Genomic DNA, 24,150 nt, shown 5'->3' on the forward strand with positions numbered 1-24,150 from the left:
AAACAAAACAATAAATCCCAGCTACGAGGTGCGGTCGTAAAGTTGCGTCCTCCGAACGTAAAACAGAAAAAAAAAAAAAAATCTATTCGAAAGACACAAATCATTAAAATAACATTTATTTCTTTCACTTAAACACACCGCAGGAAGCTCATCACCTATTTCCAAAATACCGACCTATAAATAAACCGACGAGGAGTTGAGTTGGTGAACTGTTTGAGTGCGTGTCGTCGCCGATAAAAGTTTGGAGACGATAGAAGTGGATGTTTGTTTGTTGGGTAAGAGACGGCGGGTCTCAGCGGGTCTGAAAAACGTCCTCCTTCTGTCAAACACTCAACTATTTCCGGCTTCTTTATTCTCCGCGAAACGTTTCAGATCCTTCCGAACCGAGCGGAGTCACGCTGAGGAGGAAGAGGAGGAAGATGATGCAGCAGCTTTACTCTGCGGCATCATCTTCATCGCTCAACATCACGGATGTTAGAATTCAAGACATCTAACAAAAAAAACAAAAAAAACACGAGACTTTAAACTGCCTCTCAAGTTTCATAAATTATACGCACAATATTTTCATTAATAAACAATTCAGCGATTAAACTGAAAAATGAAGCTTTTATTTTAGGTTCAATTTCTGTGGTTCGAATAAAATATGAACCGTTATTTGTACCTTTTATTTATATTTGTCGTCAAAAAAATGTTTGTGATATTTTCTAAAAGGTTTAAAAGGTGGAGGAAGTGGAAAATAAGAGTTAGGTTGTTGTTGTTGTTGTTTTTTACAGAAGGATGTTTCGATGTTTCTTTTGAACGTTTCTGTATCCAGTGGAAGTATAAATAATACGGCATTTCATATAAGCAAAGAGCATTTCAAATTTTGTCATTTTGATGTCAGCGTCTGCGAGAGAACGAGTTTGTCGTTTCTGGAGCAGCGGAGGCGGATTTAATAATTTAGACGACATTTTGACGAGAAATTGAAAAACTGATTTTGCTGGACGAATGAAGCGAGAGTTTCCATTGACAGACGGTAAAAAGTTCAGAATAACAATAACGTACATTCATTGAATGTAAATATAAACATGTGCAGCTCTGTAATATGTTATATTAGTGACAGGACTTCCACTAAACCATTAAATTGGTTTGGATTCTGTTTTGTATTTGTTTTTCCTGATATATCTGGTAATAAAAAGTGTGTGTGTGTGTGTGTGTGTGTGTGTGTGTGTACCTGTGTGTGTGTGTGTGTGTGTGTGTGTGTGTGTGTGTGTGTGTCTCACCGAGTGCGTCGTGCAGGTACTTCTGTCCCACCAGCTTCAGGTACTCCTCGATGGCCTTCGTGGCCAACGTGTTCTCCCTGAAGATCAGGACGTCGTGGTCGGCACATCGATCCACCTCCGACATCACCAGGTCCGTCAGGAAGTCCTGAACAAGAGGAGGAAGAGGAGAAGGAAGAGGAGGTCAGTTCGTGGTATCTTCATCCAACTGACCAGCAACTGCTTCGAATTGTTTTTTAGACCCAAATCTAAAGTCTCCAAGTTTCTTTACAACTAAATAAACAGGCGTCCGCATACTTTTGGCCACGGAGTGTCATTTCGTTTTTGTTGAGCGGATTTCCCACAAATAAATACTCCGCGATGCTTTTTTAAAGGAAAAGTTCAAAATTTTTGTTCCTGGTGTTCGTAGAAGAGACGACTGACAAGCAGATTTTTTTTGAACCGGTTTCCAGTCTTTACGTTAAGCTTCACCATCTGGTGTCGAACTCCTCGTGCAGGACCGGAGCGTAGAGAGATAAGCGAATCTTCGAAATAATCGTTCTCATAAAAAAAATTAACCAATTAATTTTCATTCTTCTTTATTTCCCCCGTTTTTTGTTTGTTTTTGTTTTTACCGCCGATAGTCGATTAATAATCAAAAAAGTTCGGAGTGATTCTAGAATAGTGTTTGTTTTGTTTGGTGGACTCTGACCTTCGCCCGGCCGGTGCTCTGCAGGATGTGGACCAGCGCGCAGGCCATCTCCTCCTTGTTCTTGACGCTGATGACGGGCTCCAGCACCGAGCACAGCATGGTGTAGTTGTTGGTGACGAACTCGGCGAACTCCTTGTACTGCTCCATGGGCAGGATGGAGATGGTCTGGAAGCGCGACTTGATGCGGATGGACGGCCCCCCCGCTTTGGCCTTGCTGGTGGTGGGCGTGCTGACCGGGTACCACTTCTCCACGAACTGCCGGCCCGTCACGCCCGCCACGGGGATGTTGACCAGGCCCACGTAGTTGTTCTTGTCCTTCTTCTTCTTCTTGTCCACGTCGCGGTAGATGTGCACGGTGATGCTGTGCACGGCGGGCAGGCCGGAGAAGTCGAAGTACTCGCCCCAGAACAGGCTGTCGTGGCGGGTCTTGCTGGTGGTGCGGGCGTACAGGACGTCGTCCAGACACAGCTCGCAGAAGTACTTCTTCTTCGGCGGCAGGTCTTTGGCTTCGATGATCCACAGCCGCAGCAGGTTCTCCGCCCGTCGGCAGTTGTCCTGGAAACACACATTTTTTTTTTCAGAAAAAAATCCCGAGAGCCAAGAAAAAAAACATGACCCTCCACCAGAGGGCGCACCGGAGAAACAATAGTAGAATTACGACACCCTGATTTGCCGGATATAAAAAAAAAATAAACACGGCGACAATCAAAGGGAGCGCCGCTTTGCCGAGTCAGCGATCACACGCCGTCGGCCTCGGACTTTTATGGTTTCGCAGTTCCCTGAATCTCCATACCGCCTCTACACCGCCCTCATTGGCCATCTGTATGTATTGCATCTCGCATACGTGTTCATTTTTGATGTGAACAACCGACGCTCCAAATAGTTAAAAATCTGTTTTCAGCTGCGCCGGTTGGCAAAATTTAGCGGCAAATTATCAAAAAAACATGTTTTATAAAACAGACTAGAACCAGAACTAATCCAGACTGGAACAGACCAGCAGTTCAGTTTCATTGGATGAAGTCTCACCTTGTTGGGCTGAATCGTCCTCCTCAGGTTCTCCATCCACTTGTCTCTCTCCGAGGCCGACGTGCAGCTGAAGCACTTGCTGCCGCCCGAGTACGTCACCTGAGAGGTGAGGCGGAAGAGGGGGGGAGGGGAGGGGGAGGGGGGGGACACACACCATCACATCCGACCTAACTGCTACATAAAGGTAACGCTGACTTGTAATGGATTATTTTTTACTTCTTCCTCTCCCAAAAATAACAAATCACAGCAAAGCAGCAAAAAAACAACAAAAAAACGTATCGTTAAAAAAACAGCAGAAAGCAGCTAAACGCAATTCAGAGGACACTTTTCCTGCTCTGATGAAAGTCCCCGTGAGGCTGCAGTCAAAGTGTGTTTCAGAGTGTGTGTGTGTGTGTGTGTGTGTGTGTGTGTGTGTGTGTGTGTGTGTGTGTGTGTGTGTGCACGTTACCTCGAAGCAGAACTCCTGTCCCAGAATGCTGCTGTGCAGCGGTTTGATGAACACGTCCTCCTCCATGCTCAGGTCCAGAGCCTCCACAGCGCTGCCCGGACTCAGTAGAGACTCATGGGAGCTCGACTCCTTCAGCTTGGGAAGACCGCGAGATCTGGAAGACAGGGAAGGGGGGCCCGACGAAAACAGAAATGGCCGAGTTAGTTGAAGGGGCTCCACGGGGATGTTTGAGAGGTAAAAAAAAAAAAAGAAAGGAGGGCTGCGAGGACGTCGACGAGACGCCCTTCAGCCTCGACCGCCCGCCGCCAACAGTGAAGCAATACCTACGGAAAACAACCGCACAGCCAGGCGAGGGGGGTTCCCCAGAGCATCCCTCCTCCCTCGACCTCCCTCCCTCCTTCTCCCCCCCCCCACCACCCTTCTCCGTCCTCCCACCTCGACCCCCTCCGTTCACCGAGAGCGGCGCCGATTGGAGCGGCGAGCCTTTTAATCGAGGCTTCCCCCCTGCTGTCCGGGACAGGCGGTAAACAAAAGTCCAATCGGGACTGCCAATCGGGAACGTTTCCGCGGCAACAACATCCGCCGGGAGGGGAACGGGGGCGCTAGGCAGCGGAGTGTGACGCAGAAAAGGAGCAAGGCAGGTGTTTCAACTACGGACCCGTCTCAGGAGAGAGAGAGACGCAGCTTTATGAGCAGAAGAAGAAGAAACTGCTTACAAAAATAAACTTTTTTTTTTTTTTTTTTTTTTTTCCATTCAAAACGAAGACTTGAATATTGACGATCGAGAGAAACTTCGCCTGCAACTAGTTTATCAAGTCATTGATTGAAGGGTTTGAAGATTTGCTGCTCTTCTTCCTCTTTGTCGGATGTGATCGGAAAGAGATGCTTCAGGTTGGTTTTTTTTTTACATTCGGTCGGACAAAATTGTTTTATTACACGTTGCAGACCAAAAAAAACGATGAATCAGCGCAATGAGGAAATAATCAAAAATTAGACTAATGGCCCGATTTAAAAGGATTATTAGGATCTGATGCATCATGTTATCGTGTTTCTGACTTGCATTTACAGATGAGGTTTTACTGCGCATGTGCAAACGCTTTCATTAATCACTAAATTGCAGCATTTTCAATCACTACAGTGGAAAAAAAAACCAAATACAAACAGTAAGATCGGAGTCGTGTTTTGTTGCCGTCTTTTTTTTTTTTAAACTTGCCACCGACGTTGTTGCACTCTGAAAATCTCATCCCTAAAATGTCATCTTCGTCCTTGACGGCAGATTAATAATCCCAAATGAAGGGCGCTGCCGGTTTCGTGTTTCCATGGTCACACCGGAGGATGAAGAGCAGCTTCCAGCCGAGGACAATCCGACTTTGACTCGCTCCACTTCCAAAAGAAATTCCAGTTTTTAAAAAAAAAAAAAATATTTATATAATATTATATATATTTATATTATTGGGGGGGGGGGGGGGGGGGACCTGAATGTTTTTCAGGAGATCCGTCCTCGGTTCGCTCTGAATACTTGTTTACAGAGGAAGGTTGGGTTTTGTAGTTCAGGTGTCCTCTGAAGGGATGGAAACGTGTGTGTGTGTGTGTGTGTGTGTGTGTGTGTGTGTGTGTGTGTGTGTGTGTGTGTGTGTGTGTGTGTGTGTGTATAATCCCTGCTGTGTCAATTGGGTTATGTAAACGCGGATTAGCGGGTTGAGATCACTGATGCGGTGACATCAGGCATGTTTAACAGCAGTAAATGCGCCGACCAATCAGATTCGACCGTCGAACTAAAACCTCTTACATTCATCTTATTTTTTTTAAATCTTCTTTTATTGAAGTTAAATTGATGATTCAAAGATTAAAATAAATTTGATAAAAAAATGTTGCCTTTTTTTTGTGTGGATTTTGTACATGTGTATGATGTATTTTGTACGGCCGCTATCTATAAAAGAGATTTCGATCTCAATGGGAGTTCCTGGTAAAATAAAAAAAATAAAAATGTGTCCACTCGTATATATTGGAGAAAAAAAAACCCAGAAAGCCTGGACTTCATTGTCTGACCAACAGTGGTAAAATCTCTCCATCCTAACCAGACAAATTACCAGCAAAGCATTGCTGAGTGAAAAAAAAAAAAAGCTGCTGCACGTGACCAGTCGGTGACATTCAGCCCGGCTCTGACCCAGACTGAACGTTCCTGGACTTTCAGAGAGCACCGCCCGCCGAGCCGAGACTATCGGAGGGCAAAACAATCGGCTTATAGTGCAATTCCAGTAATGACCACTAAAGTACTGGCTCAAAAAAAAAAAAAAAAATCCCCGCTTTCAACTTCAGTCCCTAAATCCCTTTTAGGGACAGCAAGTCTCAAGTCTCAATCACTAAATTCGGTTGAACTCGTCTCAGACTTCTGTTAACATAATAAATTATTATATATAAATAAAGTTGAATTGAATTATCTGGTATCTGGAAGGTCCAAACGGAAAAATGATGATTCAGACCAGAAGCTGCAACTCTGTTCTTCAAACCATGAATGCATTAATCCAGCTGACACGGCAGCGCCACTCACTCTTTGCTGCTAACTTATCCCGGTGGTCACTCGCGGTACTGCAATGAAAAATTAAGTATTATATAAAAACAGACCACCGAGAGACACCTCTGATGTTTTTTTTATTTTTTATCATAAATATTTAATCCATGAAGGAATTTTTTATCCATCCCAATGTAAATTCGTATTGCCCCAGGCGGGGAACATGTGGGCGGGGCCCAGCAAGTGAAGCACAAATGAGCATGTGCGAGTGCAACGTGCAGGCAAAAACTCCCCCAGAAGCTACACATTTGTTTTGGGCTCGTTTTAAGCGAGCGCTCGCCATCTTTTTGAGTCCAGCTCTCTTTAATACAACAAAGACGTGTGAAGTCACCGCTCGCCGCGCCGCCATTTATATACAGTCGCCGGTTCCCGCACACGGGGGAGAGGAAAACCTGTCTGATCACGTGACCTGCAGCCGCAACGCTCCACCAACTAAACACTGAGAATCTGTTTCATGAGGGCAGGAAATATTTTTTATAACAGTCAGAGGGGACGGATAAAACCTGTGCACGCGCACACGTGCACGCGCACACACACACACACACACACACAGTGTCAGGAAGGGCTGGTCTCCTGCATTAGGACAGAAACCTGATCCATTCTGCTGTCAGAGGAAGAGGAGGAAGAGGAGGAAGCACTTACAGTACTGAACTCTAACCACACACACACACACAAGATACTGCATCTTCTACAAATGGACCATTTTTTTTGGTATAAAACTGTGTAATAGTGATGGAAGATGACACTTCCTGCTGCATGTTAATTTTCTGCACCCTTATTTTCAATCAAGTTTATTGTGTTTCGTGTTCCACCAAAGCAAGAAGGAAAATTAGATTTAGAGGAAACTGGAGGTCTGTTTGACACTCGGTTGTATACGTAGTTCTGGTTTTTGGTTCTGGTTCGTGTCTCAGTTCGTATTATTTAAGTCCCGTCATTGATCCGACATCTCTGCAGGATGTCAAAAGATGTCTTTTTTCTTATTATTTCTTTCATTTTGACCTTCAGGTCGACACTCTCCGCTGAGTTTCTTCCCCCGAGCGCCACTGAAATCTCTCTCTGGGTCATAAATTGTCAAATAGACGTCGCCAAAAAAAAATAAAAAAAAAAGAAAGAAAAAAAGCAGATAGTTTATGCGATTATCATTTTTGCCTTATTTCACTTGTTTTCACAGGCGCCACAAGGAGGCGGTGATGCACCTGGAAGCCGTTTGTTAACCGCCGTTAAACAACAAGAGCAGGTTACTGTAAAACGCACGGCTCGATGCTGCAGTGGAAAAACAACAGAAACACGCAACACAAAATGTTCTCGTGTGGAAGATTAAAAAGATAAAATGAGGCGAGATTAAAACCGAGCGTATCTACGTGCAGTCATTTGAAAAGCGAAGCAACCGAGCAGACGGTCCGTCCACAGATTAATATTCGATAGCAAACAAGGGATGAAGTTTCCAGCAAATATCAAATACTTTTTTTTTTTTTGTTGCTTGAACTGCCGCCGTTTTCCAGCAGAGTTTTTTTTTCCCTCCGAGATCATCGGACCTCACGAGCTGCTAATTTGTCCTGCGAGTTCACAGCAGCAGAGGAATTACATAAAAGTATTCACTCTCAGTCTGAATTTCTACCCGGGACACTTAACTGGACAGATTTTTTTTAACTGCTGTGCTACTCAGAGCTTCATATCATCTGATAAAATTAAATTAAATTCAAGTGGAAAAAATGAATGAATTCCATATAGAAAGTTCTGCATGCATCTAAAGGGTTTAAAGCAGAATATATATATATATATTTTTTTTTAAACGTCTCGCATGTTAAGTTTCCTCTTTTGGACGAACCGTACACAACGAAACATGAACGAGAACTTCTACAAACGTCCAACCAGCCACAAAGTCTGTTTAATGGGAAGAAAGGAAAAAGTCTCGGAAACGCGGAGAAACTCTGGCCCGACCAATCAGACCGCAGAGATGCAGTTTAATACAGTACTAAAGTACACACACACACACGCACACACACACACGCACACACACGCACACACACGCACACACACACACACAGGCCTACCTGAATCTCAGCGTTTTGGAGAGCTGAGCTTTTCGAGCTCTCCGGAGGAGAGAAGACGAACCATCCATCAGGAGTTAGAGCTCAGAGCTGACTGAGTGACAGAGAGGCTCGGTGTGTGTGTGTGTGTGTGTGTGTGTGTGTGTGTGTGTGTGTGTGTGTGTGTGTGTGTGTAAAGCATTATCCTCATGTCCAGCTGGCTGACATTCTGTCGACTATAAAGCTGTACACACTCCCTCTCTGCATCAATATCCTCATACCACACACACACACACACACACACACACACACACACAGAGAGAGAAGGGGAAACAAAAACAAACAAAGTGCTCCGTGTATTTTCCCCCGTGAACACGCTATAATTCCTGCGAACAGGTGAAACCAGGAGACAAATTCACCGAGTCATCGAACTATCGGTCAGGAGAGAGAGAGGAAAAAAAAAAAAAAAACGCTGACTCGACAGACTCGACTGCCACATGACATCTGGGAATGAAGCGTCTACACATCATGTCTCTGTGGTCTTGATTACAGTCCAGCTCCTTTCACACCAAAGAGAAAACCCTGAACAAGCAGACGGAGGTCACACACACACACACACGCACGCACGCACACGCACACACACACACAGTTAACTGCTGTTTCAAAGGCAGCATCATTAAATGTTTACCTTCATTTGGGCTCTTTTTGTTTCAATTTCAGGACCTCTAAACTTTCTATATTAGTTCGTGCTGAGTCGTGCTGACTCACCAAAAAGATGAGTTCATGCGAGGTAGTCGTGGCATCGAATTGTGTTTATTCGCCTAATTTGTTGGGCTGCCGTGTGTCGTTTCCGTCATAAAAACGTGTGTAAACGGCAAACACACACACACACACACACACACACACACATTGTGGGAAACTTTATCTTTACGAACACACCAAAACCTCTGCAGAGTGAAAACTGAGTGAAGCAGCGGAGAGGAGAGACGGCCTTTCCAGTAAACACAACTCCAGTTAGTGCTGGGAAGGTTGGGCGGCTTAATGGAGGGAGGAGGAGGAGGAGGAGGAGGAGGAGAAACCCACGACCGCCGTCAAACAGGAGGAGGAGCAGAAAGAACTGCTAAAACACATTTAAACTCTCCTTCCGTCTGTCCGTCTGTCTGTCTGCTGAGGTTTAGCATCCTTACTGATATTACAGACAGAGACAGACAGAAAGAGACAGACAGATATGGGCAGATGGACAAACGTAAAACAGAAAAACAGAGACAGACAGACAGACAGACAGACAAAGAAAGAAACGCGGCGAGACAGACGGACGCTGGGCTTCATTACTGGAGGAAACGCAGAGCGACCAGAGCAGGAAATTAGCCTTAACAGGAGACGAGTGGACGACACGAGACGTCACCCTCCGGTTTGACGAAGCCTCGAAGTTTGGGAGACAGGAAGTGACCATATTTGGACGCGCTGGGGCAGGAGCGAGCGGCGGATCAGACTCGATCGGGAACCCGAGGACACTACGCCCCGCCCACCAGCAGCGTAAAACCCGACTCACCACAGGGCCTGTCAATCAAACCCGGCAGCAACGTCGACTTTTTTTTATTTATATATATATAGTCTTTGATGGGAAATATACACTTCGTGCCAGTTTATTAGGTACAGCGAGTACATGATGAGAGACATTTTCCAGGTGCACTGTGATTTAAAAGAAGAAATTTACATGGAGGTGTGTGAGCACTTTTTTTTTTTTTTTTTTGCATACATCATTTTCATTTCCTTTTGTGACTTCCCCATACTTAAAACAGAGTGTGATGTCCACAGTAACGGCTGAGATACCTGAATGTTAATCAGGACTAGATATTGATTAAATATCTTCAGCACCAGTGTATCAAATCAATAGTATTTTATTTTTTTTACTGAATCTTCACTTTTTATAGCTTCACTGAAAGCTAAGAAAAACAAAAGAGAATATTTATTCAATTTCTGATCCGAGGCCAAGAATGAACTCCCACGGTCGGATGTGAAGAGTTTGAGAAACGCCATCATGCGGTGGTGAAAGAATTTTCGGAGGGATCAGACGTTTACCTGTCGGCGTCGGCGGGCCGGAGCGACGGCAGTCTGAAGCTGGTGTTTCTGTCCAGTTTGGTTTGACTCTTCGTCCTCTTGATGGAGCCTTTGAGGCGTTTGCTGAAAAAGCCCTGAAGGACAAAAAAAAAAAAAAAAAGCAAACATGGGCAGGAGATGAGACTTTTGACGTCCACACTTCATCACAGACCTGGAAGTTGAGCAGGGCCAGTTGCCCTCTTGGCCCCGGTTGGTGGTCCGACATGTGCGCGAACCTATTTCCTGCTGACGTGACGGGGTAACTCTTTAAAACGATCGTCTACTCTGATGGACGAACGGGACAAAAAAAAGAAAAAAAAGAAAGACAAACACCCGACACTCTACTCCAAAATCAAAAGTTGCTAAAGCAGCAGCAGCAGCAGAGGCGGGCGGGTCGGGTCACATGACTCGGCTGATATCGATCAAACTCTGATCAAAAACTCCCTTCAACCGTCAGGTCCTCTGTCACAACAAAAAGCCCTGCGCCGAGCGCTGGAAGTGAGCGGCCTCGTTTCCTGAGATATTAATATCCTCAAACGCATCTCCGTCTCTGCCCCCCCCCCCCCCCTCCCTCCTACACACACACACAAACTCCCTTCAGGCTCATTGGCTCCCATTAACTCATCAAGAATACAGAATCCATCCTGCCAGCGACTCCGACTCCGCAACGCTTCAAAACGGCGTCCAAAATATCTCCGGCGTCGTTAAGAAAACCGAAGGCCTCCGTCGCTCCGCCCAGCGATCGCGATCATCGCTCTCCGTGGATTAGCGAATCGGAGCGATCGCCGATTTCGGGTTCGGCGTTTCGGAGCGGTGACCGGAAGGACCGACCGCCAGGGTGCTTTTTTTTTTTTTTTTTAATGTTCACTGCTTGAACACTCGCCTTCTGGGCTGTACGAACTCCCAGCGTGTTGGTATTTACTGGAAGACGCCCTGACAGAAACTAAAAATACCCCCCCCCCCCCCCTCAGAGGACGACCCGAGAGCTGTTGTCTTGTGAAGCTCCAACACGCACTCCCTGAGAGAAGTCACTATTCTGTTTCACACCATTAATGATGAAACGTCCTCAACAAGAGATAAAAACTAAAGTAACCAGTCCAAAAAAAACAAAAAAAAGTTTCATTTATCACAATTAGTTTTATTTGATAAATGCTTATTTGTAGAGGGACACTTGACTTCTACTAGTTCTCTAAAGACCTGAGACTTGGCTTGGACTTCCCCTTAAAACACTTGACCTAAATTGTCCCTCTGAGGATTTGTAAAGAGGTGACTTGGAACTCTTAGAACTCTAAAGACTTGAGACTTGACTTGGACTAGACCTTCAAATATTTGACTTGGGCTAGTCCTCTAAAGACTTGACCTGGAATAACCTTCTAGAGACATGACTTGGATCAGACCTGTAAAGACTTGATTCGGATTAGCCACCTAAAGACTTGAGACTTAACTTGTATTACTCCTTTAAAGACTTGACATGGACTCGCGTCTAAACACTTGAGACTTGACCTAGACTAGACTTCTACAGACTTGACTCAGATTAACCACCTAAAGACTTGAGACTTGACTTGGACTAGACCTCCAAACATCTGACCTGGAATAACCTTCTGTAGACTTGAGACTTAACTCGGACTAGTCCTTTAAAGACTTGACTTGGACTAGACCTCTAAAGACTTGAGACTTGACTTGGACTAGACCTCCTAGATACTTGAGACTTAACTTGTATTACTCCTTTAAAGACTTGACTTGGACTCGCCTCTAAACACTTTAAAACTTGACTTGGACTAGACCTAGAGACCTGAGACCTGAGACTTCTCCTGATGTTCTTCTTTAAAGGTTTTCTGAACCTCCCTCCACACTGCTGCTGTCAGATGTTTGACCTCCGAACGCCGTTAAACATCCATCACAACGCTTCAGAGAGAAACACGCGAGTCGTGTTCGGACTCCTGACAGCCGAAGATGAAACGTTTTCAGATTCGAGTTGCTTCCGTCTGTCGGCTAAATATAGTTCAACCGAACCTCCTTTATCGACGCTGCACAGTACGAGTGAGGAGACAAAGAAGTACTCATGAACCGGTATTATTTTAACTGTTTCTGTACGACTCTGATTTTCTGCATGAAAAATTAAAAAAAATTAAAAATAAACGTTCTAGAGATTATGCGACTTTTTTTTTTTTTAGAGAACTTTCACTCACCGGCACTTTGAACGGAGACGAGTTCGGATTGTCGACGGCGACGCTCTTCTCCGAACTCCCCAAACCAGAGATGCTCCTCCTCCTCGGAGATCGCTCCGAAGACACGTCTGAGGAGACAAAAAAAAAAAAAAAAGTGAGAGAGATCGTTAGAGCGACCCGAAGCTTCTTCAAAAATACTCTTTTTTTTTTCTTTTTTTTTAACATGAATCACTTCTTCGTCGCCTCAAAGCAGCAACGACCTCAACGATGACGACTTCAAACAACTTCACTCAAAGCGGAAATAGCAATCGATGCACTTCGTCAACGTCAATTCACAAAGTTTCACGAGGCGAGAACCTCAGCGAGACTTTTACTCCGGCGAATAAAAGAAATACTGAATTTTTGGCGCCGGTGACCAACGTGATGGAGCCCGGCTCGTAGCGGCACGTCGCCGGTCAGCGCCCGAGCTGCAACGATAAGCCGATTAATTAGTCAATCAACGGACAGGAAAAATTATCTCCAACTATTTTACGAATCAGTAAAAAAAAAATAAAGTAAAAGAATTGTTTGGTTTAAGGTTCTCAGATGTGAGAATTTGCTGGTTTTTTGTTGTTTTTTTGGACAGCAAATTTGGTATTTTGCTCTGTTTTGGACTCATGCAGACAAAATAAGACATCCAAGGACATTATGTTGGACTCCGAGTCATGACCCCCCCCCCCCCACCACCCCGTCCAATGTATGTAGATACATCTTTGAGCTGCTTTGAGCCGGAGTCACGAGATATCACACGAGAACGTCCACCTCGTCCGGTTTTTCAACTCGTCGTCCGTCTCCGACCCGGCGAAGCGACGACGATCTGATTGGCCGGAGTCGGTCGAGTATTTTTCTTAAAGCGACGGCTCCCGAACCAAAAACAGTTTCCGAGGTCGGCTTCACAGTTCATAAACCCCACGTGGCGCATCGGGGTTAAGACATCCGGAAACCCCTGAACTTCAAAGTCGGACTTTACTTGACTGAACGTTGCCGCTTATCGTCCAAACGAGACTAAAAACCGCCCGGACGGACGGTGCCCGCTGCGATGTGGACGAAGGACGGAGGACGGAGATTAACTCGCGAGGGACGTCTCTGCGCCGCTCTGTTGTTGTTTCGTTTTGTCTGTCTGTCTGTCTGTCTGTCTGTCTGTCTGTCTGTCTGGGGAAGGTTACGGCTAAGTGTGTTAAGGACGGCGGGACGAACACACGGCTGTCCTGATGACGCGAGCGAAAGCTGCTGCTCAGAACCGATCGACCTCGCCGGGGCCGACGAGTCGGACGGGAAAACAACAACAACAACAACAACAACAACAACAACAAACAGCCGAGCCCTTCGTCAGCCAACTTTTCTTTTTCGTCATCAATTCATCTGCAGACTGCTTTTTTAAAATTTTGTCGAATAATCAATTACTCACAAACGTCACCCCCCCCCCCCCCCCCCCCCCCCCCCCCGCTCCATGTACATCAACTTTTGGATTTCCTCACAAGTACATCAGAATGTCCCCATGTCCTCGATGACATCACCAGACGTCTTTTTTTTTTTTTTTTTCGACCAGCAGTCCAAAAAACACCAAAGATATCCAGAAAAGAAAAAAGCGGAATAACATTTGCCGTGAAACAAAAAGTACAATTTCCCCTTGACCTCCGCGGACCCTTCTTCTTCTTCACTGATATTTCTGTTAGCACTTTCTTTTGCTACCGTTAGCCGCCCGACGCCAACAGGCCTTAACGGGGGAGGCCACGTCCTCAAGAACACAGAAACACACCGTCAGCACGCCTTCGGGGTCTTTAATTTTAGACCTCCTCGGACCACAGAATATCTCGTCCCGGGTCGTCCCTGAAACCCGACTCCTTCCTTCGAGACTTCCAATTTCTTGCCCAGAACTGGCACTTTTAAGATTTACCACTAACGGTGGTTGGCAGTAATAACGATAACATTAATAGATGACTCGACAAAATTTAAAAAAAATTCAAAATCCTTTGGCAGAACAATCCACCGTCGAGTCTCACTTCGACTTTAAAAGCTGTGTAACGTCTCCCGACGACTTCAGATAAAAAAATAAATTAAAAAAAAAACCTGCTCCGACCAATGTTAACTGATTTTTTTTTTTTTTTAAATACTTTGGAGACAATTTTTCACTTTAAGATTTCTTCAAAATCTGTTAGAAACAAAAGTCGACACGCAAAAACACGGCCGGCGAGTCCCGAATCAACCCGAGTCTCAGCTGAAGTTCATCAGCAGCTAAATCAAAGACAACGATTCCTTCAGATGCAATTTCGGGCAGCTAAACGCCGAGCGAGAATTAGCACCCCGATATCGGCAGGAGTCAGCGGATCGATTGCTTAAACCGGCATCTGCCGGGGGGGGGGGGAGGGGGGGGAAGAGAAGGGGGGGGGGGCGGGAGGAGGAGGAAGAGGGGGGCATCGACGACTCGGCAACGTGCGGCTGTTAACATGATGTTTACATGCTACATGAAGACGTGTGGAGGAGGAGGGGAAAAAAAACGCGTCGGTTTCGGGCGACAGTGAACGCAGCATGCAGCAGCAGCAGCATTCAGCAGCTTTCTTTTTCTTTTTTCTTTTTTTCTACTAACTGCTGGATTCAGACTTCCAGCTGCAGCGGGGAGATGCACGCTGCATGCATGCAGCCGCCGCGAGAGACAAACTTTTTTCATGCGTACACACACACACACACACAGACACACACACACACACAGACAGACACAGACGCGATAGGGAAAAAAAAAAAAAAAAAGAGCAGCGATGATGGTCCCAAATGTGACGACGACGCCATCACCGCTCCTCTGTTTTTTTTTTTTTTGGTTTTTTTTTTTTGCTTGTTGTTTTTTTTTTTTTTTTTTTGCATCCAACGGAGACAAAGTTGAGGCAACATGCGGCAGGAAGCCGGGTTATGACGGGTCGGTCACATGACATGAACAGAAACATACAGAGAGAGAGAGAGAGAGAGAGAGAGAGAGCGGGAGAGAGAGAGAGACGGTACCTCGATCGCAGCTGTTCCCCATCATCTGAGGAGAGGACACACACACACACACACACGCCCACAAACACACACACAGAGAGAGAGAGAGAGAGAGAGAGAGAGAGAGAGAGAGAGAGAGAGAGAGAGTCAGACGGGATTGGCCGAAACAGCCGCCACCTGTCAGCCAATGAGGTTAAGCTGCAAACGTCCGTCTTCGTCCCCTGAACATCCTCCACTTTTGGCGTTTCCCCCCCCACAACCCCCAACCCGACCTGCCTCTCCCTCCTCCTCCTCCTCCTCAGCACCGCATCCTCCTCCTCCTCCTTCTTCTTCTTCTTCTTCCTCCTTCACGGTCCCTCCTCTCCCATCTCTACCTCCCTGTCTCTCCACTCAGCAGTAATTCTATCCCCCTCTCTCTCTCTCTCTTTCTCCCTCTCTCTCTCTCTCTCTCCCTTTCTCTCTCTCTCTCTCAGCATTGAGGTTTTACCGCATTTATTCAATCAATCGCTCCAGCTGCACTGTTCTGCTGTCTTCTTCCTTCTTTCCTCTCTCTCTGCAGACACCCCTCCTCCTCCCCCCTCTCTCTCTCTCTCTCTCTCTCTCTCTGTCTCTCTCTCTCTCTCTCTCTGCAGCAGCTCAGTTGTAGCTTCACTCTTCCTCTTCCTCTTCCTCTTCCTCTTCCTCCGGCGTTTAATCGCTGCCGCTCGGAGGACAATTACTAAATAAGTTTCCTCTCAGCCGACTGATGTGGGACACGACTCTGGGGGGTTCACGTATCAACTGCGTGAGTGATTCACTTTAAGATTAAAAAAAAAAAAAACCAATAAAAAAAAAAAACAAGCATCACACTATTTTCAACGTGGTTGGGGGTTTTATCGACTTTGTATTTCGCGATGCGTTTTGAATAGGACTCTATTGGAGCCAGAGGTTTTTAGCCCCCTAGTGGCCCTTAGCGGTATTGCACTATGAAAGCACTTTTGCGTTAGCTTCATTTTTTTTTTTTCCAAACCAGGAGACAACGTCCATTTTTGTATACAGTCTACGGAGGAGGCGGCGGCGGAGAGAGAAAATGTAATTTTTTTTTTGGCGCTAATGTTTTACCAGGCTAGGCTACATGAAGCGGAAGGGGCGTGGCCTTCCATTTGGACAGTGGCGGGAGGCGGGGCCACGGTCGCTACCAGTCACTCTTTCTGTAATCAACCCGAACAAGATGGAACCGCATACGGTCCGACGTTACACGACGGAGCTGCAGCTGGTTACAGGTTTTAGCGCAGAACAGCATTTTCTCAGATGAAGATGCACCCGAGGCTGCTGACGATGACGAGTTAAGTGTTTTGTTTGTTTGTTTTTTCCACGTGATTCGCAGCAGATATCGGACAATGACTGTGAATAAATTCATGGGTGGAATCTCTTTCCTCGGCTGTTTTTTTTCGACCCGGTTGCTGCAAAACACACCAGAAGTTTTTCAAGGACAAAAAAGGCGACCCGGTGAAGCCCAGAACTCGAAACCTCCGTGCGGCTAAAAATAAAAACGACTGGTTTTCCTGTCAGACTCGCTGCTGACCAAACGAACGAACGAGTGTGACGTGACGCCGGTTTAAAGTATCCGATCTCGGACTAACGAGACGTCTTCCTCCTCTTTAACATCCGCTTCCGGAAATATCAAAACCAACCGTCTGCTCTGCGATCATCAGTTATCTTCAGTCTGCTCAGGTTTTCACCCTCTTCCTCCTCCTCCTCCTCTTCCTCCTCCTGCTGCTAACGAGATATTGATCAGAGGGAGACTCGGCTCGATCAATCGTTTTTGGTCCGACACCGTGACCTTCACAGACCGGGTCACGGACTCGAGAGACCAGCAGATACTTCAGTTTGACAGAAACTACGAACTTCAGACTCGAAGTGAAATTATTCCGCCGTTTTGTTTGTCGTACCTTTTTTTTTTTTCTTCTTTCTTTTTTTTTTAAAACCAAAGCGAGACTCCGCCGGTATTCTCTTCGTTCCGTCTCGTCAACGTGCGCGTCGAAGCCAAACCCCGACGAAGGAAACCGATCAAAGGTCCCAAAGCGCGACGGTGACCGAAGGTTCCAACAAAACAAACAAGAAACGTCGTAAAATCGGACTTTTATGGCCGAGCGGTTGGACGTCGCGCGGCGAAGTTAATGTTCCAGGTCATTCAGGAAACGGCGTCTCCACCGGCGAGTCAGTCCACGAGTTCGTTTTAAAAATGTCCTCATCAGCACATTTTTCTTAAACAACAAAAACTAAGGTACAATTTATTTATTTTAAATAGTCTCGATTCTTTTATCACATTTTCTGAACTCTGATATCAACACGGCTTTGTCTTGGGATTTGTGCCTAGATGCAGATTTTAGGCGGAGGTTTTCTAGGTTTTCTTTTGTTTGCTTTGACTTTTAAAAATCAAAAAAAAAATCCCGTCGGACCCGCGAGGCGTCCCACCGACGAGCTCCGGCAGCCGGCCGAACATCTGTCGGCTCACATCTGGCTGATTAGTTTTAGCGCGGGAGAGAAGAGAGTCTGGTCGAGTTATTCGCTTGACAACATGATGAATGTTGTGTGGACGCTTTTCTGTCAGAGCGGTGATGGTAATTAGTTATGGAGGGTGGACGGGGAGGGGGGGGGGGGGCACGCAAAAACAGGACGCAGGTTTCACGCATTTTTTTTTTTATGTATGAGAACATTTGCTGTTTCACCGACATAAAACTTCCAACTTTATGTCGAATTCAAAATTCATTGCGCTTCTCTTTTTCTGAAAATATTAATTTTGTATCTATTTTATTTCTTATATCTTCTACGTATTTGTAAATGTTTTCATACCGTGCGCACCTTTTAGTTTTTCTCTGCTGCTGTGACGACAAAATTTCGCCGCTGTGGGATTAATGAAGTCTAAAATCTAACGTGAATCTAATCGAATCTAAATCCAAAAAAAACCACAAATTGACACAAATCCGTCGCTCAAAAAAAAAAAAAAAAAAAAATCAGCAGCAAATGAAACGTGCCGAGGTCGTGGAAAAAAATGTAAAAAAAATAAAATCCCAGTTCAGAAAGGAACATTACACTGAAACAACCACAGAAGTAAAGACCTCCAGCTGCACGTTAATATGTTCAGTGTCACCCGAGGCGGTCCGGCCGCGACCTTTTGACCCCGACCAGGGGTGGGGGGGCGGAGTTCGTGACGTGGCCGAGAAAAGGAGCGAGTGGGGGAGAGAGAGAGGGTGTGATGTCATCAGACAGCACGGCCGGGAGGGAGGGAAGGAGGGAGGGAAGGAGGGAGGAATGCCGGGGTTGCGTTTCGAGAGCAGCGGACGCACCTGACAGACAGGAAGCGCCCGTCTGCAGGGCGCGGCGACACCGACGGGCGAGATTAATCATCTGCTAACGGGAAGCTGTCGGCGTCAAAGCTGTAAAATAAACACAAAACAAGAAATAGTACCAGACGAGATCTCAGACACGCCCCCCCCCCCTCTCCCCCCTCCCCGGTGAAGCCGTTACCGTGCCGATTTCCTATATCGATATCATCAACAAGCGACGGCCGTTTGAACTCGTCAGGTTTCCTTGTATGCGACCGCTACTAATCAATATACCAATCAATGCCTTGAGTATTTTTACATCCGACGTTTGTAGGATCCAAAATGTTTATTTTGTGTTTTGTTTTTTTAAGCTGCTGTAGTTTCACATTTTCTTTTCCGGTTTTTTAAAAAAAAAAATCGTAACGTTAACTTTACATCAGATCCATTTTTGTATGATTTTGTTCTTGAATCGAACTTTCTTACTGGATCGTAGTTTGCTACAAACATTTTTTTTTTAACTTGTCGTGAAATAGTGAACTTTAGTAAAAACTTCTCCTGAAGCTCCTCGAAGGAGAAGAAGGAAGTCTCTCGGTTTTAATCCGTTTTATTGTGACTGAAGTTGAAAAAAAAAAAAAGAAACAACAAAGAAAACGCAGTGACAGGCCTCCTCTTGTTGCGCGCACGCACACACACACACACACACACACACACACACACACACACACACACACACACACACACACACTCTGCTTTCACAACAAGTATTCAAAGAATTTCTACTCTCATAATGAAACCAGTTCTGTTTGCTGAGCCCCGTTCGGCGTGTGTGTGTGTGTGTGTGTGTGTGTGTGTGTGTGTGTGTGTGTGTGTGTGTGTGTGTGTGTGTGTGTGTGTGTGTGTGCGTGTGTGTGTGTGTGTGTGTGCGCCGCCTCCTCTAACATCACTTCACATTCCTCAGAATTTATCAAGAGTTTCACCGAGAACGAGACGAAGGGCCGACTCCGACGTTAGCATCAATCGGGAACATAAAGTATTTTTCTTTTCGCTCGCCACAAATAATCACAACAATAAAGGTAGTCTCGAAACGATGGGGTAATATAAACAAAATAAAGTTGCATTATTAGAATTATTTTTTTATGTTTTTATACATATATATACATATATATATATATATATATATATATATATATATATATATAATTAGTGTCAACAATCCTCTTCCTGCAGCGCCCCCTGCTGTGCGGATGCCGTCACGACCCAAAAACTAATCGTCAACACCGAGCTGTAAAATATGAGAAATTAAAAGTTTCTAAAAGCTGCTTAAAACCTTATAACGTTAAATATCAGCATGAAACCTGCAAACTGGTGCAATTAATATCCGTTGTACCCCCCCCCCTCCAAAAAAACCACACAAAAAAACATTTTGGTTTCTAAATTTAATGTTCCAGCTGTTCTCTTCGAGTTGAAGCCAGAAGTGCTGTGATGATAAAGATGTAGAATCAGGTGTGTGTGTGTGTGTGTGTGTGTGTGTGTGTGTGTGTGTGTGTGTGTGTGTGTGTGTGTGTGTGTGACCTCCGGGGAGGGGGAAGGAGGGGGGGGGGGGGGTGGGGGGCTGGAAGACGGCGCTGAGGTTCTGGACGGTTTTAAAAATTCAAGAAAAGAAAAAAACCAGAAATTGCAACTTCGGCGAATTGAAAAATTCCTACGAACCGGCTGCGCGGTAACAAAGAGGAGGTCCGGGGTCCTTTAAGAGCGCTCCACTGCACGCGGCACACATCCTCAAGACATACAAAAAAAAAAGCGGAGTAATCTTAAGTAAATTTGGGACACAATGATCTAATTATAGCCGGGGACCCGGCGGACAGCTGCCGGGGCCCCCGATTTAGGCTAACTGTCACACAGCAGCCGTTAATGATGAAGAGCAGCCGAGCGCACGGAGGTGGAAGGAAAATGGGAACGGGAATGCCGCACGACGACCACGACGACGACGACGACGACGACGACGACCCGAGCAGACAAAAAGAGTCCAGGACGAGAGGATCGGATTCGCACCATCAGCTGTCTGCAGGTCTGAGCCGTTGTTCCAAAAACAAAACAAAAAAAGTTTCCTCTGCGGACACGTGTTCGGTAAACTGACCTGAGAACAGCCCTAATAAAAACAGAAGGGGGGTGGGGGGGTGGGGTCACTACGTCCGCAGCGATTGGCTGACGTGTCATTCGGTTAACCAGATACATAGGAGAATATAAGAAATAGAATATATTAAATGAATAAAGAAGAGGTATCCAAATCAAAGAATACCTTTATTAAAAATGACTTCAAATCAGCTGGGTGTGTAGAAACAGCTGTTGTTGTTGTTGTTTTTTGGACCTTGTAGCCATTTCAAAATGTAATTTACTCCTGTAAGAACAGTTGTTTGAGAGAAAAATTCTATGAAATGACAATTTCTTTTTGGACTTGAGTCTGTTGTTGTGCAACTGTTGGACCGTCTCTTAGCAAAACCGCTGAATGTGTGAGCCGCAGATGCTGCTGCTTCTTCTTCTTCTTCTTCTTTTTTGAAAGATAAAATAGCTGAAATACAGTCAATGATTATTTTGATGATCTTAGGTGTTGAGAACTGTAGATCTTATCAGTGGTTATTTCCGGTATTTAACCTCCGAGTACTTCCTCCGCGTCCTCAGTGAGATAAACGCATTCATTTCCACATCAGCTCATGTGAAACAAAAAACAAACAGATGCTGCTACATGTTTTTTTTTGTTCAGAAACTGTATTATATATATATATATATATATATATATATATATATGTATATATTTAACTTTAGTGCACCTGACTTCTGCAACAAAACCCAGAATCTCCTTAAAAATCAATTCACTTACTCCATTCACACATTTCCGAAGCGTGATTTTAAATCTCCAAACTTGGAACTGTTTCATAAAACTGTACTTTACTCCCTTTTTATCTACTAAAACTACATACCTTATATTTTAATGCTTCTTGTATAACCTTCATATTTTATGTTTTTGTCGATTTTTAATCTTAACTATAAATTGAACTGTGGTTTTTATTGCCGTGATCGCTTGTTTTTATTTGTTCTCTGCTCTGCAAATGACTCCACGTTGTTGTAAATGAGGGTAAATAAAGGTTGAATGGATGAATGTATTTTACTAAACTGGATAGTGTTGAAGTGTGACTCTTGTTTCTTTATCCAGTGGGATAAAGAAACAAGAGTCACACTTCAACACGTATGATAAAAAAAAACAAAAAACTATAAAACCTGAAGTAGATCTTTAAACACAAGTGACTGTGGGAACAGACTGGGAAAAATCTGCTGTGTTGGATGTTGAGAGTCTGTCAGTCAAACAGCAAAAAAAAAGAAAAGAAAACAAAAACAAACAACAAAAAAAAGCACTTTTACTGAAGTATTAGTTGGACTTTTTTCCTTATATAAAAGAATAAATGCAGTATTACACGATGTTGTTATTGCGTGTGTTTTTATGTTTAAATAAAAGTATTAAGCTGTGTCGGTGCTCCGCAGTTTTTTTTTTTTTAAATCCACCTCCCCTTTTTGATCGCGATCGATTTGCCTCACTAATCAATAACTGATCGCTTTGATCTCGCGGGACTCTGATCAGGTTGTGCGTGATTTTGAGTTTGAAACGGATTAAACAAAACAAAACAACAACAAAAAAAAAGAAAACTGTTGCACTCGGTTTGGTTTCCATTCAGTGGCTGAAGCTGCAGGTTTCTGCAGGCTGGGGGGCTCCGCACGACTGGACGCGTGTTTTCGCCGAACAAGTGAAGCCGGACAAAGCGCGCGGGGAGCCGGTTCGGCTGACGGTCGCGCCGCCGGGCTCCAACCACGGAAGTCTGTTCGGTTATCGAAGAGTTTTAGAGAGAGATAAAGAAACTCACCCAGAAAGTCCATCAGAAGCACTTCAACTCATCTCCTCTGCGAGTAAAAAAAAACTCCCACTCAGTCCGATCAGTTTCACGCCGTCAACGCGCAACAGCTAAACCCACACTTCCGCCCAGAATTTCACAATAAAAGACCCTGCCCAGGAAACCGCAGCCTGACTGTCAAAAACAGCTTTCCGTTTTAAATTGAATAAAAGTACGTCATCTTTTTTTTTTTTTTTTTAAACATACTTGTAAGTGCTGATGGTTTGTATGATTTTTTTTTAATGTATATTTTATTCTTTATATATTTCACAACACTTCATTACTACATTTTTAAGACAACCTAACAAGTATTTAAAGTAGTTTTGTAGATATATTGTTTTAATTATTGAATCATTGGGAAAATAATGATAAATGCATCACATCGACAATCTTCCTTTCTGCTGCTGCTTTATGTAAAACACAAACTTTTTGATTACCTCATCGGTAATAAATGTCGTTTTCCCATTAACTTAATAGGAGCTTTTGACACCTCTAATGTGATTTATTACTGTATGAATGTGAGACAGCGGAAGACGTTGCCTCAGGTCACACTTTTATACGTTTTTATGGTGGAATTTATGGACTGGGTCCAGAAGTTGTTTACAGGCTTTTATTTTGAAGGTAAGGCCGCGAGCAGGATGTGTGGGTTTACTTTGGTGGGGCTGACAGGTGGAAAGCAGACAGGAATGCAGCAGATCCACAGATGAAGTCAGCCAGAGATTAGACCGAAACAACAACCGTTTCACAGCAGCTTTTATCCAGTCAGCAGAACCGACAGCGGGGAGAGTGGAAACGCTTCAATACAAAAATATATCACGGTTCAAGAAAATAAAGCAGGGGGTTCTTCTTTTTTTTTTTTTTTTTACTTTGAAAATAGTAAATATCCAAAACCAGATTCTTCTCACTCTGATGGATGAGTACATCATAAACTCAAATGCCTAACATTTAAACTTTCAAAAACAATGAGAGCATTGAGTGCCTTCTTTAAAAATAAAAAAAAAGAAGTTAATGTCAGAATTTACAGCTGGAAACCTTCAGAAAAAAAAAGAGAAAGAAAAGCTGTCAGTATCGGTAATTAAACTTTCAATTTCAGGTGTTTCATCAGGTTCTGTCCAGATTAAATAGAGCAACTGATTGTCTTTTCCAACTTCAAATTCCGCTTTAGGTTTTCATTGACAAACTCCACCGTTCCCACCTGTTAGCTCGATGACAGGTATTCAGGAAAAAAAAAACACAGATTGGAAACAGGCTTTTACTTTGAAAGGTAAGGCTGCAAAGCGGGAAGTGTGGTTTTATTGTGGAAAACTGACTGTCTTACTGTCCAAAACGCTGAGCGAGGTATTTGGTTTTAACCACTGATGTTTTTTTTTTTATTATCTTAAAAAGTCATTTAATCACGGTTCAACAACTTGTTGTTGTTGTCCTGTCTGTTTCTGTAGTGACTGCCGCCTGCCTGCGTGGGGCAGTAGACACGTTCACCAATTCATGACGACGAAACAGGGAAAAAAAAAAACTCGTAAACTGACTCAGTTTTCTTGTCTGGGTGTTGTTTTTTTTCCAGTGCGGATCGAAGGGCACGTGTCGCCTTGCAGGGT

General features: G+C 44.5%; 1 protein-coding gene across 1 annotated transcript in view; it reads right to left on the reverse strand.

Annotated features, from left to right (window-relative positions):
* rasal2 (RAS protein activator like 2) overlaps positions 1-24,150 on the reverse strand; it is a 47,260-nt gene that overhangs the window by 4,812 nt on the left and 18,298 nt on the right. Inside the window, 6 exon segments of the mRNA XM_069170000.1 lie at positions 1,112-1,407; positions 1,951-2,505; positions 2,977-3,075; positions 3,425-3,578; positions 10,109-10,221; positions 12,316-12,422. Coding sequence (XP_069026101.1) covers positions 1,112-1,407; positions 1,951-2,505; positions 2,977-3,075; positions 3,425-3,578; positions 10,109-10,221; positions 12,316-12,422 — 1,324 coding nt within the window.

Source organism: Embiotoca jacksoni, unplaced genomic scaffold (assembly GCF_022577435.1).
Source record: "Embiotoca jacksoni isolate LCO1_2020_lvr unplaced genomic scaffold, fEmbJac1.0.p SCAF_48, whole genome shotgun sequence".
NCBI classification, from domain to species: domain Eukaryota; kingdom Metazoa; phylum Chordata; class Actinopteri; family Embiotocidae; genus Embiotoca; species Embiotoca jacksoni.